Source organism: Zalophus californianus, chromosome 6 (assembly GCF_009762305.2).
Source record: "Zalophus californianus isolate mZalCal1 chromosome 6, mZalCal1.pri.v2, whole genome shotgun sequence".
Taxonomy (NCBI): domain Eukaryota; kingdom Metazoa; phylum Chordata; class Mammalia; order Carnivora; family Otariidae; genus Zalophus; species Zalophus californianus.
The window spans coordinates 132,115,236-132,132,595 of record NC_045600.1 but is presented as its reverse complement, the minus strand read 5'-3'; the positions used below and the strand labels follow the sequence as shown (position 1 = coordinate 132,132,595).

At 35.7% G+C, this 17,360-nt stretch overlaps 1 protein-coding gene across 1 annotated transcript; it reads left to right on the top strand.

Moving 5' to 3' along the window:
• Nucleotides 1-4,570: 4,570 nt before the first annotated feature.
• LOC113909676 (40S ribosomal protein SA-like) lies at nucleotides 4,571-5,580 on the top strand. Its single transcript, XM_027571109.2, has one exon. The coding sequence runs from the start codon at nucleotides 4,629-4,631 to the stop codon at nucleotides 5,514-5,516; it is 888 nt and encodes a 295-aa protein (XP_027426910.1). The 5' UTR covers nucleotides 4,571-4,628; the 3' UTR covers nucleotides 5,517-5,580.
• The last annotated feature ends 11,780 nt before the right edge of the window (nucleotides 5,581-17,360 follow it).

Genomic DNA, 17,360 nt, shown 5'->3' with positions numbered 1-17,360 from the left:
TGAAGTCTCAGTGGTTTCTGTGCCAGGAGCCATTTTTAACTCCTTTTGTTACTTCCCATCCACATCTAACCCATCTCCAAGAACCTCTCTGATGTTGGGCCAAATTTTTCCCTTCCTCATCAGCATTTTACCCCATCTTCCTTCCTGAGCACAATCTGTAATGTATGTGGCTATGGAATTAATTCTCCCTGCAACATTGTTTAAATCATAACATTGCCTATTAAAACAAGTTTGATTACTCTATTACGCTTAATAAATCCAAACTGGACAGCGCCAAACTCAAAGGAATTTATAAGCTTTTATTATATACCTTCTGAGTCTTTTCACTTGTCCAGCCAAAATAGTTAATTTATCATTTTACATACATTTACTCATTCCAACTCTACCTTACCCAACCCAGAATGTTCTTGCCCCAATCTACAGAATGCAATGCTATTTCTTATTCTGCAACTACAAGTGAGTAGTTCCTTTGAATGGCAGGAATATTAATAACAAAACTTCTGGAATATAATGCCATATGGCTAGCCATTATGGAATCATTCTCCGAAAACTTCACGATAAAACTGAGTGTTTGATTGATCCATTCATTCCTTTATAAATTAAATCGAGTACCTACACTGTGCTAAGAAATAATGATAAATAAGTCAATAAACATAGTTCCTACATTCCTAGAACCTGAAGTTTAGAGGACAAAGACAAATAATTACAACAATATATTATCATAATTATAATAAGAGGGAAAAAAAATATGCCCCAGAGACCAATAGATGTCAAAATGAGAAAACCCCAAACTAAAACAAACCAATCAAAACTTATTATATTTTGAGAAGAATTCCTATTGGTTATAAACCCCAATTGAGTTGCACTGGAAAAAGAATGACTAAATCTTACGTTTTTTTGTTTTTTGCTTTCCTCATGAATGTGGTCCTAAAAGAAGTGAAAGGCTTTTTTTCTGATGTCATATCATCTATTTCCTATCTCAGACACCCAGTGTTTGTTCTATCAGAAAGCTGAGGAACTATCCTTTTTCTCTACTAATGATACTTTTTGAGGCTGCTAGGGTATGCTTCCTCTACTATATTTCTGCATTCCATTCACGGAGTTCCAAAAAAATAGCAGGAAAGGAAATAGAGGATTGCTGATGAAATATTAGATCACTGGAATTATAACACTCATGGTGCATGTCACTCTTTGCAAAACACCATATGCTTGACTCAGCATCCTGTGCCAAGGAGGTGAAAGAGCCAAAAAATATCTTGTTCCCAACTATCTTCCATTCAATGATATTACCATCTATTGATCATTCCTCACAGAATCCTTTATTATGGCTATTGTAACATTGTCAATCATGTTAACCTTTCTGGTGAATGGGTACTATTCATTTCATTGTAATTTTAATTGGCATTTTTTTAGATTACTAATCATATATGGCAACTTTTCATATGATTACTGCTCATTTCGATGGTCTCTTCTTGATGTGACAGTTTTAGTTCTTTTTTTGTTTTATTGATTCTACCCAATCATTTGTCTTTTAAAATTTATTTGTAGAAGTTCTGTATATATTTCAAATAAGGTTCTTTTGTTCGTTATGGGTATTTTAAACAATTTCACCATTTTTGTACCTTTTCTTTTCACTCTCAATAGTTTCTTTTGATGAACATAAATACAATTAAGTTAATATGTTAGTTTTTGTGTATAATTCTTTTGGTTAAGGCTTTTTGCCTTCCATTTAAGAATTCTTTCCCATCACTTCTATATTATATTTTTAAAGCTTTATTTTTTATTCTTTCACATTAAGATCTACAATCCACAATAAGGCTGAAAATTAATGAGCTAAGTATGTCAAGAAAATAAAAAAAGCATTAAAAAACTGAAAGAAAGTAGTCAATAATAAATATAAAAGAACAAGTTAAGTGTATAGAAAGCTGAAATACAATAAAGATCAACGTATTCTTTTTACTAATTTTTAGAAAAGGCAAAAATAGAGAATATAAAAATAACAAATTTCAGGAATGAAAATAACAACATCGCTATTGGTCTTGAGACATTAAAAGGATTGTATGGTGATATTGTGAACCTGTTTTCATTAATAAATTTGAATTGACACAAGATGAAATAGACAATAAGCATAGTCCTTTAACTGATAAGGAAATTGAACATATAACTGAAAACATTTCCGGTCTTATGTGTTATTAAAATACCCCAAGCACCTAACATAGAACTCTAATTATTCTAAATGCCCAATAAATATTTTATAAATGATTAATTGGCTTTTTAGAACACTTTTATAGACAGTTATTGGGATTGCAAGCAGTATTTCTGGAGGGAAATATGACAATAAGTAAGGAAAACTGAAAAACATGTATTTTTTAATAAAGCATTTATACAGAAGAGGTAACTAAAGATGCACAAAACACTTGTCCCATTTAAAAAAATTAATAAATGTAAGCAAATGCAAGGTCTAACAGCAGAAGGTGAAATCAACTATATGTATGTAGATATGGGATAGATGCCTTGAATATTCTGTAGGCATTAATAGCCATCATGTAGAATGTACTGACATTAAAAAATATAAAATATTATTTAATGAATAAAAAAATTACAAAAGAACAAGGACAGCATGGTCTCAACTTTATATTTTTGATTACTAGAGTGTGTATATTCATATGTAGACAATATGGTGGCGCATATTGTGTGTTGTCAGCAATAAATGTCTACCATCGCCCAAAGCTTCCACTATTTAAATCAATAAATCTTTTACATAACATATTAGCACTGAATAGTTTTTTTCCCATTTTCTATAGAAATCAGGGATTTTGAAATAAGCTTGGCGCATTTTTCAGGAATGGAGAGATGTTTATATAATCATGTTTATATAATTCCCATCCCTTTGAACATGATCTGCCTCATATTCTTTGGTGCTATAAGTAGAAAGCAGGTACCGAGTAATGAAAAGATCTGTAGCAAGAACAAGGGAAAGAAAGCTATTTCCTTTTTTTTTTTAAGATTTTATTTATTTATTTATTTGTCAGAGAGAGAGTACATAAGCAGGGAGAGCAGCAGGCAGAGAGAGAAGCAGGCTCCCCACTGAGCAGGGAGCCCAAAGTGAGACTCGACCCCAGGACTGTGGGATCATGACCTGAGCTGAAGGCAGATACTTAACAGACTGAGCCACGCAGGTATCCTAAGAAAACTATTTTCTAATCTGGCCCAAGGCATGTCTAGGATGAGACACTGAGGATAAAACCGACTTGTTACAATTTTGCTTAGTATTAAATCAGAGCCAGCCACCCTACTCCACTTTGCACCTCTCCTTCACAGGTAATTCATGCTTTGAATATATCTATTAATCCTGATCCTGGAAGAGACATACCTCCAGTTTGTTTAGGTTTTCTCTAATGCCTTATTACCACCATTATCACTACATCAAAGAAGTAGGTATTGTACATGAATGATAATTAAAGGTTTTAAAACTCAATGATGCTGAGCAAGAATGGAAGATTGTTGTAAAAAAGATGGTAGTGAAAAAAAGCAAGGTGTAAAAACTAACAAGAAGTCTACTAGGTTTAGAGATTTTTTTAAATTTTATTTTATTATGTTATGTTAGTCACCATACAATATATCATTAGTTTTTTTTTCTTTTTTTTATTTATTGTTATGTTAATCACCATATATTACATCATTAGTTTTTGGTGCAGTGTTCCATGATTCATTGTTTGTGTATAACACCCAGTGCTCCATGCAGTATGTGCCCTCCTTAATACCCATCACTGGCTAACCCATCCCCCCACCCCCTCCCCTCTAGAACCCTCAGTTTGTTTCTCCGAGTCCATAGTCTCTCATGGTTCGTCTCTCCCTCTGATTTCCCCCCCTTCATTTTTCCCTTCCTTCTCCTAATGTCCTCCATGCTATTCCCTATGTTCCACAAATAAGTGAGACCATATGATAATTGACTTTCTCTGCTTGACTTATTTCACTTAGCATCATCTCCTCCAGTCCCATCCATGTGGATGTAAAAGTTGGGTATTCGTCCTTTCTGATGGCTGAGCGATATTCCATTGTATATATGGAACACATCTTCTTTATCCATTCATCCCCTGCAGGACACCTCGGCTCTTTCCACAGTTTGGCTATACCTCAGAATAAACCTAACCAAAGAGGTAAAGGATCTATACTCTAGGAACTATAGAACATTCATGAAAGAAATTGAAGAAGACACAAAACGATGGAAAAACATTCCATACTCATGGATCGGAAGAATAAACATTGTTTTTTTTTTTAAGATTTTATTTATTTATTTGAGAGAGGGAGAATGAGAGACAGAGAGCATGAGAGGGAAGAGGCCCAGAGGGAGAAGCAGACCCCCCCCCCCACCGAGCAGGGAGCCCGATGTGAGACTCGATCCTGGGACTCCACGATCATGACCTGAGCCGAAGGCAGCTGCTCAACCAACTGAGCCACGAAGAATAGACATTGTTAAAATGTCTATGCTATCCAGAGCAATCTGTACCTTCAATGCCATCCCGATCGAAATTCCAATGACATTTTTCACTTTCCGAGCTACCCGGGGAAGGGTCCATACGGCGTTGTTTTGCATTCCCGTCGTAACTTAAAGGGAAACTTTCACAATGTCCAGAGCCCTTGATGTCCTGCAAATGAAGGAGGAGGATGTCCTCAAATTCCTTGCAGCAGGAACCCATTTAGGTGGCACCAACCTTGACTTTCAAATGGAACAGTACAACTACAAAAGGAAAAGTGATGGTATCTACATCATAAATCTGAAGAGAACCTGGGAGAAGCTTCTGCTGGCAGCTCATGCCATTGTTGCCATTGAAAACCCGGCTGATGTCAGTGTCATATCATCCAGGAATACTGGCCAGCAAGCTGTGCTGAAATTTGCTGCTGCTACCGGAGCCACTCTTATTGCCGGCCGCTTCACTCCTGGAACCTTCACTAACCAGATCCAGGCAGCCTTCCGGGAGCGGAGACTTCTGGTGGTTACTGATCCCAGGGCTGACCACCAGCCTCTTACAGAGGCAACCTATGTTAACCTGCCTACCATTGCTCTGTGTAACACAGACTCTCCTCTGCGCTATGTGGACATTGCCATCCCTTGCAACAACAAGGGAGCTCACTCAGTGGGTCTGATGTGGTGGATGCTGGCCAGGGAAGTTCTGCGCATGCGTGGCACCATTTCCTGGGAACACCCATGGGAGGTCGTGCCTGATCTCTACTTCTACAGAGATCCTGAAGAGATTGAAAAGGAAGAGCAGGCCGCTGCTGAAAAGGCTGTGACCAAGGAGGAATTTCAAGGTGAATGGACAGCTCCAGCTCCTGAGTTCACTGCTACTCAGCCTGAAGTCGCAGACTGGTCTGAAGGCATGCAGGTGCCCTCGGTGCCTATTCAGCAGTTCCCTACTGAAGACTGGAGCGCCCAGCCGGCCACTGAAGACTGGTCTGCAGTTCCCACTGCTCAGGCCACTGAATGGGTAGGAACAACCACTGAGTGGTCTTAAGCTGGTCTTCCACAAAGGCACACAAAATGGAAATAGAAATGGAAAGGGTTGACGGAAAATAAACAGTTTGTAAAAAAAAAAAAAAAAAATTCCAATGACATTTTTCAAAGTGCTGGAACAAACAATCCTAAAATGTTTATGGAATCAAAAAAGACCCTGAATCGCCAAAGAAATATTGAAAAAGAAAAACAAAGCTGGGGCACCACGTTGCCCTATTTCAAGCTATATTACAAAGCAGTGATCACCAAGACAGCATGGTACTGGCACAAAAACAGACATATAGACCAATAGAACAGAATAGAGAGCCCAGTATGGACCCTCAACTGTATGGTCAAATAATCTTTGACAAAGCAGGAAAAAATATGCAATGGAAAAAAGACAGTCTTTTCAATAAATGGTGCTGAGAAAATTGGACAGCCACATGCAGAAGAATGAAACTCGACCATTCTTTAACAGCATACACAAAGATAAACTCAAAATGGATGAAAGACCTCAATGTGAGACAGGAATCCATCAAAATCCTAGAGGAGAACGTAGGCAGTATCATTGACATCAGCCACAGCAACTTCTTTCAAGATACATCTCCAAAGGCTAGTGAAACAAAAGCAAAAATGAACTTTTGGGACTTCATCAAGTTAAAAAGCATCTGCACAGAAAAGGAAGCAGTCAACAAACCAAAGAGGCAACCCCCAGAATGGGAGAAGATATTTGCAAATGACACCACAGATAAAGGGCTGGTATCCAAGATCTATAAAGAACTTCTCAAACTTAACACCCAAAAAACAAATAATCAAGTCAAAAAATGGGCAGAAGACATGAACAGATGCTTCTCCAAAGAAGACATACAAATGGCTTACAGACACATGAAAAAATATTCATCATCATTAGTCAGGGAAATTAAAATCAAAACCACATTGAGATACCACCTTACACCAGTTAGAACAGCAAAAATCAACAAGGCGAGAAACAACAGATGTTGAAGAGGTTGTGGAGAAAGGGGAACCCTCTTACACTGTTGGTGGGAATGCAAGTTGGTACAGCCACTTTAGAAAACAGTGTGGAGGTGCCTCAGAAAATTAAAAATAGAATTACCCTATGACCCCACAATTGCACTACTAAGTATTTACCCAAAAGACACAGATGTAGTGAAAAGAAGGGCCATATGCACCCCAATGTTCATAGCAGCAATGTCCGCAATAGGTTTAGAGATTTTACTGATGTTGGGGGCCCCAAATCCTGAGAGACAAAAAAGATAAAAGATTAAAGAGTTAACAATCACTTACTTCTATCATAACATTTATATTTTAGTCTAGCTGCCTATTTATTTATCTGTCTTTTCACTGGTCTGTGGTTTCTTAAGTGCATGGTCTGTGTCATTTTCAGTTGCGTAACCCTCTACTGAGCAAAGTATCTGGCGTAGAGAAGAAATGTAATAAACATAAGTTGAGAACACAGATTTATGAATGAGAACCAAAAGGAGATAAATAAATAAAAATATGCCATCCATAAGAAGTGGAAACCATCAAGTTATTTTGTATGTGAAGACTAGGAACTTGCAAGTTTCAGGGCTTGGGAGTTCCAGCCATGGATGAATATGGAATTTCCACTTCTGGGGAAAAAAATGAACGTAAAAGCATTGTCCATATCCATGTTCTAATCAAGGTATCCTTGAGATCTGTAAGAAGCAGCAATTTTTCATCATTGAAAAGAACTAAGAATCTTTCTTATTTCTATGGCATGAACAAGTTAGATTAATTTCACTGAGGAAAAAAAAAAAAAGAAGCAACAACTGACTTACCAGTCAAATGCTGTCCAGTTTTGAAGATCACCAAAGTAGATTCAAATTTTCACATCTCTGAGGTGATGGAATTAAGTCCTGCATTAATACAGAGACAAAAATATGGAATGGGTTCTTAAATCCATTCAAACTTTAAGCCCTAATATTCTACAATTAGAAATCTCTCATTTTAATAATAGTTGCATAGTATATGATAAATTATAAAAAACTAACAATTACAGAAAGATATAGTCTGGAGACTACAAATTAAAGTTGGATGTTAACATAGAGTCATAGTCACTTATCTTAGGAACCTAAATAAGGACCTGATAATTTTATTTGGATGTTATAAACAAAGTATTTGGTGGAGAACACAATTTTAGAAAATTAAGTATGTACACCGATGAACTCATTAACATCTCATAAATCATTATCTAGGAATTACACTAAACTTTGAACTTTAAAAAATGTTTTAATGTTATATTCTTATTCATTTATTCATTAAACATACTGGTGATTCTTCTCTGTGATTCACTCAGTCCTACAAGTTTTGAATACAAAAATTAATGACAATCTCATATCTGGCATAGGTTTGGCCAATTTCTCCTTCCATGTATAACTGTGAGGTCATTACCTACCCTCAGAATCCTTCTCATCTCAAGGCTTCAGGCAGCTACTGTCACTTGGGAGAAGTGCATTGAAGATGCATCCAGTTTGCCATTTCTGATAAGTGACATCAAAGAATTTGTATCTAGTCGGAGACAGTATGTATTCCATGAATGTTTACATGTTTTAAGGCAATATTTTGATTAGTAAGACATGGGCTGTATGAGTTCAGTAGAGGGAGAAATCACTGCCAGTGGGAGCAGGAACAGAGGTAAATTCAGGTAACTTGTCTGCCATTAAGTCTGTAAATAATGCTTAGATTTTAAAGGGAGAGAACATTCCAACAGAACAAAGCATTAAGAACAAAAATGTAGGTAGAGGATGAATGTGCTGTGCATATATAATAATGCAAAGTAGTATTAAAAAAAAGTGAGCTAATGCAATTTCTTAAATCCTAAAGGAAATGCTTGATCTAGCTTATTTTACTTTGACTGTTAAATACACCTTCCTCCATCCATGTCTTCAATGAATTTTAAACTTCAGACATGTTCCCCTTCAGCTTGTGTCTTTCCAGCTAGGATCTAAATTTTCCAGTCTATCACCTCTTATCCCCTTGAGCATTTTATTTGTCATGCTCTGTACAAGTTGCAAGCACACGAACACTTTCTTGAAAGGAGTTAAGGACTGTGGTGACAATAACTTCTCATGTACAGACTTGCATGAGTTTATGAAGAAATGCTGCTGTAAACAATCACTGTCCCAGGAAATCATCTTGGACAGGCTATTCTTTGCCTTTGCCTTTCACATATCATCCATTGTTAATCTTTTCTTTTATTCAACAAAAATTTATAAGGTGCCAACCACCCACAAGATTTTGTCTAAAACGTTAAGGTTAAAAAGATTAATAAGATTAATAAGCAATGACTTTTGTCCTAAAAGACCAAATGTTTAATGAAGACAACAGATGCATAAAAAAGATAATTTAAAAATGGGCAAAGTTCAATGATAGATATATTCACAGAATGTCTTGAGAGCAAGAAGAAGTGATCCATAACCTAGCTTAGTGAAGGGATGGATCAAGGAAGACTTCAGTGAAGTGATGTTAGCCAGGAAAACAAAGGGGCTTCTGATATATCTTCTTAACAAAGATGAGAATACATTGCTCGTCCCACTGGACATTGGCTTATGTCATTTGCTATCACTGTGGTTCTGACTATAATACACAACAGATCAACCTTTGGCTTCTAACAACAGCCTACCCACATTTCAACACTTCATTGTCATGCCCTGACTTTATAGTTGTGGGTTTCTGATTCAGCGTGGAGAGTATGACAATGACCTAGGCTGTGACCATTCAGAGATGATGCAAGCTGAGAAAAGAAAGTGATTTACCCTGGATCAGTGCTTCTCCACATGACTTCCCTGGGTTGACAGCATCAGGGATACCTGGGGACTTGTTAGAAAAGCAAACTCTCAAGCCCCACCTCCAACCTACTGAATCAGAAACTCTGGGGGTAGAGCTTATACATCTGTGCTTCAACAAATACTCCAGGTGTTTCTGGTACACTTAAAGTTTGAGAACCACTCTGCTGGAAAGGGGACAGATCACCTCATACCAGTGAACGTTGTTTTTTCAAAAGTAATCTGGAAAGTTCTCACCAGAAAGGGAGAGGAATGGATGATGGCCAGCTGACAAGTTATGTCAAGAATATCTAGCATAGGGTGCCTGGGTGGCTCAGTTGGTTAGGCGACTGCCTTCGGCTCAGGACATGATCCTGGAGTCCCAGGATCGAGTCCCGCATCGGCCTCCCTGCTCAGTGGGGAGTCTGCTTCTCCCTCTCCTGCTACCCCCCCTTGTGCTCTCTCCCTCTCTCATTCTCTCTCTCAAATAAATAAATAAAATCTTTAAAAAAAAAAAGAATATCTATCATAGCAACAAGATAAGATATAATGATACCAAACTGCTATTCTTTGTGTTCAAGCTCAGCAGTCAGCTCTTCAATTTATTTTCTTCATGAATACAGTACTTGGGGGAAAAGGAGATAGTAACAGTGTGTAGAGACTTTATTCTATTTATTTAATCACTTTAGTGAAATAGTTAAGGGAATTTAAAATAGATCTTTTAAAAATCACATGGCTCTCCTTTTAAATCAAAAGCTTCAATTCAGATCTTTCTACTCTATGACATTTCTACTTGGCATTAGAATTTCTCTCTGCCAAAGAAATATGAAAATCCATATCTTGCCATTGTACCATTTTAATATTTATTTTAATGACATAATATAAAAATTCCACTTTACTAAGAACATCCATGGCATAAATACCCTATAATAAGACATTTTAACTTTAATAGCAAAAATTTGTGCTCTTGTATCACTCTAGCATGATGGATAAGAGCATCCAAATTAGGTTTTTAGCACAACCTTTGGACTACATTAGCAAAAATAAATATTAACATAAGGAACATATGATGGAAAATCTTTAGCACTATACAAAAAATTAATTCAAAAGGTATATTGATCTTTAAGCCACCTAAAGTAAAATGTATTAAGCAATTCTAAATATTTCTGTAGCAAAAGTGCTCCATATTTCACACATTTTTTAAACAACCTAAGTAAAAAGAACTCACTAAACACTGAGACAAATCCTGATAGTTTAGGTCAGAATTAGTGGATTCACCTGGAGAGAAATCTATGATTAGAGAACACATTCCTATAAGTGGTTTTGAAGTCAACTTCTCTTAAGAAAGGTAAAGGAAATGACTCTGGTATTTTGATCCCCTGCTGAAAAGAGAGTAAATATTCATATAAGTTGTTCTCATCACTTCATGTTCATTTGGGTAAAAAAGCTGATTGCTAGGCAACCTAAAATGCTGAGAAAAAAAATATTCAGTTTGGACAGAGAAACCAGGAAAAGGTGGTCCGGGTCGTAAGAAGAACATGAGGAAATACCCATTCATTTTCTCATCTTATTGTTGCTTTTTGACCTGAGTGTCAGTGCAGGAACTAAAATTCTGAGAGAAATTCTGGTTTTCTAACCAGACAACTGAGCAAACAAGACCCTTGGCACTGGAGAGTGTGGGGGAAATATTGAGAAGGAGAGAGGAAATACTCAAAGTATGCATATGAACTGGCCAAAATTCCCACCTTACACTCTAAGTTTCATAAGCACAGAACACACACAAGAAGCATAGCAACCTTTCTGGAGCTGAACTATGATGTAAGCTACTGCCTAAGTCCTACCTGAAACTTCGGTTCTCTATCTAAGGAGATAGACACACCAGAACAACTGTCCACAAAAGGTAGAATAATTGTGATCTGAACATGACTGGGTTAATTGAATGTTAAAGAAAAAGTCAAAATTCTCCAGAGAATTTTAATGGGTTCAAAACCCTTGCAACATAATACTCAGAATTCCTAGGATAAAATCAAAGTTCTTAAGTCTACAAAGAATCAGGAAAATTTGAACAACCCTCAAAAGAAAAGATAATCAGTGGATGCCAATCTCCAAATGACACAGATGTTGGAATTATTGAACAAAAATTTTAAAGCAACAATATTACTATTCTCCATAAGTCTAAACACTTTACAGTAAATGGAAAGGTAAAAGTTCTCAGCAGAGAGGTAAAACCTACAAAAAATAACCAAATGGAAACATTAGAATTGTAAAATACAGTATCTGAGGTTTTTTTAATTACCATATGGGTTTAACAGAAGAATGGAGATGACAGACAAGAGTCAGTGAACTTGAAGGTGAATCAATACAAATGGTCCAATCTGAAGACCTGAAACAAAACACATTTTCTTTTTTAAATTGAGGCTCAGAGTCCTGTTGGATATTATCCAAAGGTATAACATTTATAACATTGGAGTCCCAGAGGAGAAGAGAAAGGGATTGACAAAGATAAAATATTTGACAAAATAATGGCTGAAAATCTTCCCAAATTTGATAAATGGCATAAATTAAAACTTTGAGACAATTAGAGAACTTTAGATAGAAAAAAGTCAAAAAAATTATGCCCATATATATATAACAAAACTTCTGAAATTTACAAGAAAAAACATTGTGAAAACAGGCAGAACAAAAATGATACATTACAGATGGAGGTGCAACAGTTGTAGACTTCTCATCAAAAACCATGAAGGCCAGGGACACCTGGGTGGCTCAGTCAGTTAATCATCTGCCTTCAGCTCAGGTCATGATCCCAGGGTCCTGAGATCAAGCCCCACTACTTCACCCTCTCCCTTTGCCCTTTCCACCCTTGCTTGTGCTCAATGTCTCTCAAATAAATAAATAAAATCTAAAAAAAAAAGAAAGGAAAAGAAATCATGAGGGTCAGAGGACAATGAAATGCCCTTCATTTGCCCTCCCAATGCCCACAAAAGAAGAAGCTGCCAGTGCAGACCTTTGTGTCCAATGAAAATAAGCAAGTGTGACAACAACAATAAAATCTTACATAAAGAAAATTCAGAGAATTAATTAACTGCTCAAAAATAAGTGCTGAAGGAAGTTCATCAGATTGAAGTAAAATAATACCAGAAGGAAACTTGTAACTTCAAGAATGAATGAGGTGCAGCAGAAATGGTAAGTTTCTGGGTAAATATAATAAATTGTTTTTATCCTCTTACGCTCTAAAATAGACCAGACTCATAAAAGCAAACATTGCTGAAGGAGGGGACAATATATATAGATGTAACAGATGTGATGACAAAAGGAACATACATATATAGATTGTGAAAAGTAATGATCCCAAGATGAACCATCAAAAATATAGAAAGTGGTTAAAAGCCAACAGATAAATTAAAATGAAATTCTAAGATATCCAAATTGTCCAAAATAAAATAGGAAATAGGAAACAAACAAACAAAAACAGAGTAGACAAACATCAAAACAATTAAATGATGGCCCTACCTCAAAACACTCCAATAACTATGTTACATGGAAGTGAGCTAAATAATGAACTAAAAGACAGAAGTTGTCATGTTGGATTTAAAAAACAAAAACAAAACAAAACTGTCCTTTAAAATAAATTTACTTTAAATATAATGAGATAGATAGGTTAAAAGTAAACAGACAAAAATAATATACAACATGCAAACACTAATCTAGAGAAAGCTCACTAGGTATATCAATATCTGATAAAGTAGATTTCAAAACATTTTTAGCTGTTTCTTTTAAAGTTAAACATAAATTTACTACAAGGTATTAACCCAAGTGAAGTGAAAAGCTATTTGTATTTAAAAGCATTTATGTAAATGTTTTATAGATTTCTTTGTAATTGTCTTAAACTGGAAGCAACTCGCATGCCCCTCAAATGGGCAATAGGTAAACAAACTGTAATATATCCACAAAATATACTACTACTTAGCAATAAAAATGAATGGACTATTGAAACTTGCAACAACATGGATTAATCTGAAATGCGTATTGTTAAAGAAGCCTGCCTCAAAGGGCACTGGATGTATGAATGCATTTATATGACCTCCTCAAAAAGGAAAAAAAGAAGCTCTAAAAATGGAGGACAAATTTTTAAGGGTTATTTGTAGGGAGAATTGGGGGTAAACTGACTACCGAGAAACAAGAGAGCAATTTGGACAGATCGTTATGAACAGTTCTGTACCTTGACTGTGGTGGTAGTTGGAGGTAACTTCACATTAGTCAGATCATAAAATGCAAAAACAAAACTCAATGTGTAATTGTGATTTTAAAATACTATAAATGTCCTTCTGGAGATAAACAGAAAAAAATTGCATATGGACCACATATTAAATGACACTGTTAATACTGTCGTTATAGTATTGTTATTACTGCTAGTTTTCTTAGTAGTCATAGGCAATTGGGCTTATTTAAGGAGAATTTACTTAGTTTGGGGAGATGAATCCTGAAGTTTTTATGAATGAACGAGTTATGATACCTGTGACTTATTTTCAAACACTATAGCCTAACCCAAGTGTACGTGAAGAAAGGAAATATGAAAAAATTATCTCAGTTGGTGAATCTCTGTGAAGGGTATCGAGGGGTTTATTATGCAAATCTTCACAGTTTATGTAGGTTTAAACTTATTTGAAAAAAAAGTTTGGTGAAGATTTTTTCTAATGTTTTAATTTATAGACCCATTGCTAGAATCTGTTGTCATTAATATAATTTCTAAAAAACATGGTAAAGTCATTTATTGCACTTTCTAAAATTAATAGAGCTTAAAGGAAACATATCAGAAGCTCTATGATTTGGTCCAAAGAAAATGACCTGGAGATACCAGATTTAAAGAGATTTTAGGTGGAAGTATGGGGTTTCAGTAACTTCCTTATGAGTTAACACTTAAGAGTTTTTGTTGAAAAACCAATAAGCAAAAGACAGGAAAGAAAAGTAGAATTAGTGGCTACAGTTCTTTTTTTTTTTTTTTTTTGGATTTTTGACAAGTCAGGAAAAACTAGTAATTTGTGTGCCACATAGCCATTGTAAAAAACAACAGCAAAAGCTGACATGCAGAATCTAATAAACACTAAACTCTGAAGGGGCAATGGTAGGAACTTATATGGAAGAGATTTGTTCTATATAACAAACTTGAAGTAAAGGCAGATTAAGGAGCTATGAGAAAAAATAATCTTATCACAACATCTTATCCATAAAGCTTTCCATGACTCTCCCCTAACTAGAATGATCACTTATCTCTCAGAATATTCCAGTTATTTCTCTCAACATTTCAGTAACTATACTGAAATTATTTGGATACATCTCTGCCCATCAGGGATGATTCCTTATTTGTTTTTGTATCATTAATATCTAATATGGTGAGGTCTTGACTCTGAAATCAACATGTATCCACAACTTGATAAAGCACCTTGTGCTCTCTAGATGTAACAGTGGATGATGACATGTGAATTAAAGCAAAGTGAAGAAACAAAGCCAAGAGTGAATTGTGCCAGTATGGAAAAGAATTGTCATTCTCTTGACAAATACAGCACTTAGCTTTTGGGTCTCCAAATCTGATTCATTACAAAGGAACTCAATCTAATCTACTGCAAAACAAAACAAAATAAAAATCCCCTGAGTCATCAGAGCAAACAAAACCATTTCTTTCTCATCTACATAGTATCAAAAGCTACCAAAATATAAAAGAGAATACCATTGTGAACTTTACTGTATATCTAAATAGCCAAGAAAATGCTATTTAATATAAAGGAAAAATGTATAACAATATGTATGTGGCTAAAACTTCTCTTAAATGTAGTAGCCCTCTAAAACCTTATAACTTAAAGTGTGGTCAAGAAGTGCAGTATCAGCATTATCTAGGAGCTTGTTAGAAATGAAAATTTTTGGTCCTTACCCCACACCTACGGATTCAGAACATGCATTTAATAAGATCATTAGGTGACCATATACATATTAAAGTTTGAAAAACATCGTCCTAAAAGATATCTAGGATATCCAGAAGAAAACCAAAGTTTGGCTCAAAATCTTCGCAGAACAGAAAAAGTTTGTATTTACCCTGGTGGTGTCAACTTGGCTGCAGCAGCACACATTCCTAATGCACAAGATTGCTGATACCATTTGTATCCATCTTGTATCCATGTTATCAGGCACCCACACTTGTCTGCATCTGCTGTTCACAGATAAAGTTAGCATTTTTGAAATGAGTAGCTATAACAATCTATTTGTGTGCAAATAATCGCCTAGTGTTTATTTTCTGTCTGTGGAAGAATGTGCATGAGTCCATGTACTCCAACTTGACTCCAGAATTTATCCATTCTTTTGTAAATTCAAAGAAGGAGAACAGAAATGTACATTTTGGGGGACTACATTGAGTTTAAGGGATTAAACATTAATAGTAAAGAAAGGGCTCAGGTAAAACTGGTTTCCTTGTGAATTCTTTTCCATAGCTCTGCTTTCAGGAGACTGACTTCAGTTTCTCTCTTCAGCTGTAATTTGAAATGCAAATAATAAAGTTATTTAAATTCCTACTGATTATGCTGGGATAAAAAAAAAGGGAGAAGAAAGCATCTTTTGCTAAAAGAAATGCTTGAAATATAATGACCTATTTAGAAGGGGAAAAGGTGTATTGAATGGTGTTATAAAAACAGTACTTTCTTTGCATTTGAAAAACCTATGATTTGACACTTCTTGTTTATCTTTCAAAATAAATAACACATTAACCAAGGAGGATTTTGGTAGCTTAACTGTAGATAAATTCTCCCACAGATGAATAGACACAACCTGTAACAGAAGCACATCGACAGGATTCTTCATCTTCCACCTTTGCTTCCTTAAAATCTTCGAGTTGGTCTAAACATGGAAACCTATATGTCTTTTGAGGGCTACAGATCCAGAACTCTCGGGGCTCTGTCTGGAAGGAAGATTTCAGGGATTATAGCACAGCTCACTTACTCAGTTTCTCTGAAACAGCCAAAACAAATGTCAAAATAGGGGCACCTGGGTGGCTCAGCCGTTAAGCGTCTGCCTTTGGCTCAGGTCATGATCCCAGGATCCTGGGATCGAGCCCCGCATTGGGCTTCCTGCTCCGCGGGAGGCCTGCTTCTCCCTCTCCCACTCCCCCTGCTTGCGTTCCCTCTCTTGCTGTGTCTCTCTCTGTCAAATAAATAAATAAAATCTTTAAAAAAAAATGTCAAAATTGTTATACCTGAAATCTACCTAGATGCGATAAGAGAAGCCATTGTTCATATCAATTAAAAATATAAAAAAATGAGTATGGGTATGAATGTATTTTTAGATATTTTATTTAGTTATCATTTATTATACATTTTTAGTAAATGTATTTCAGATAGCACACATCTATAAATAAATTTTAAAATCTCTAATGAAGAGAATGTAATAGATTCGGTTTTAGTTTTTCTACTGACCTAATTCTTGACCTTAGAGAGAAATCATTGATCATAAATGTGTACAAATGTAATATATCTACTCACTTAAACCAATTCAATTAAATCTGTATGTTTCAATTGATTTGTGGGTAGAGTTTAGGGAGAGTACTATTTGTGTTTTTGTTGTTGTTGTTTTATCATCAAAGCATATTATATTTAAAATAGGAGTAGAGTAAGTCCAAAAGATGAAAATGAAGATGTATTCATTTGGGTTCTACTCACAATGTGAAGATTGTTCCCAAATTTCTATTATAAAAAGTCTTTGTTCTGACCCAAGGTGCTTGCTTGGTTATAATGATCCCTGGGATTTAGCAGCTTGCTTATGGAATGGGAATGAGGAATGGCTCAAGGAAAGAAGAATTGGGGGAGTCATAAATTTAAATAATGCTTTGCTAATACCATACTTTATACATAATACTTTAAAAGGATGTCCTAGAGAGTTAAGCATTTCCCACCCCTCACATGAAGACTTATTCAAAAGATTAAGGAATGCTCATCTTCTTGCACGTATGCAACTTCACCTTAGATAGTCTGGAGACATTTAGGTGATTTAGGAGAGTCGTAGCTAGTTTGTTCATGGAG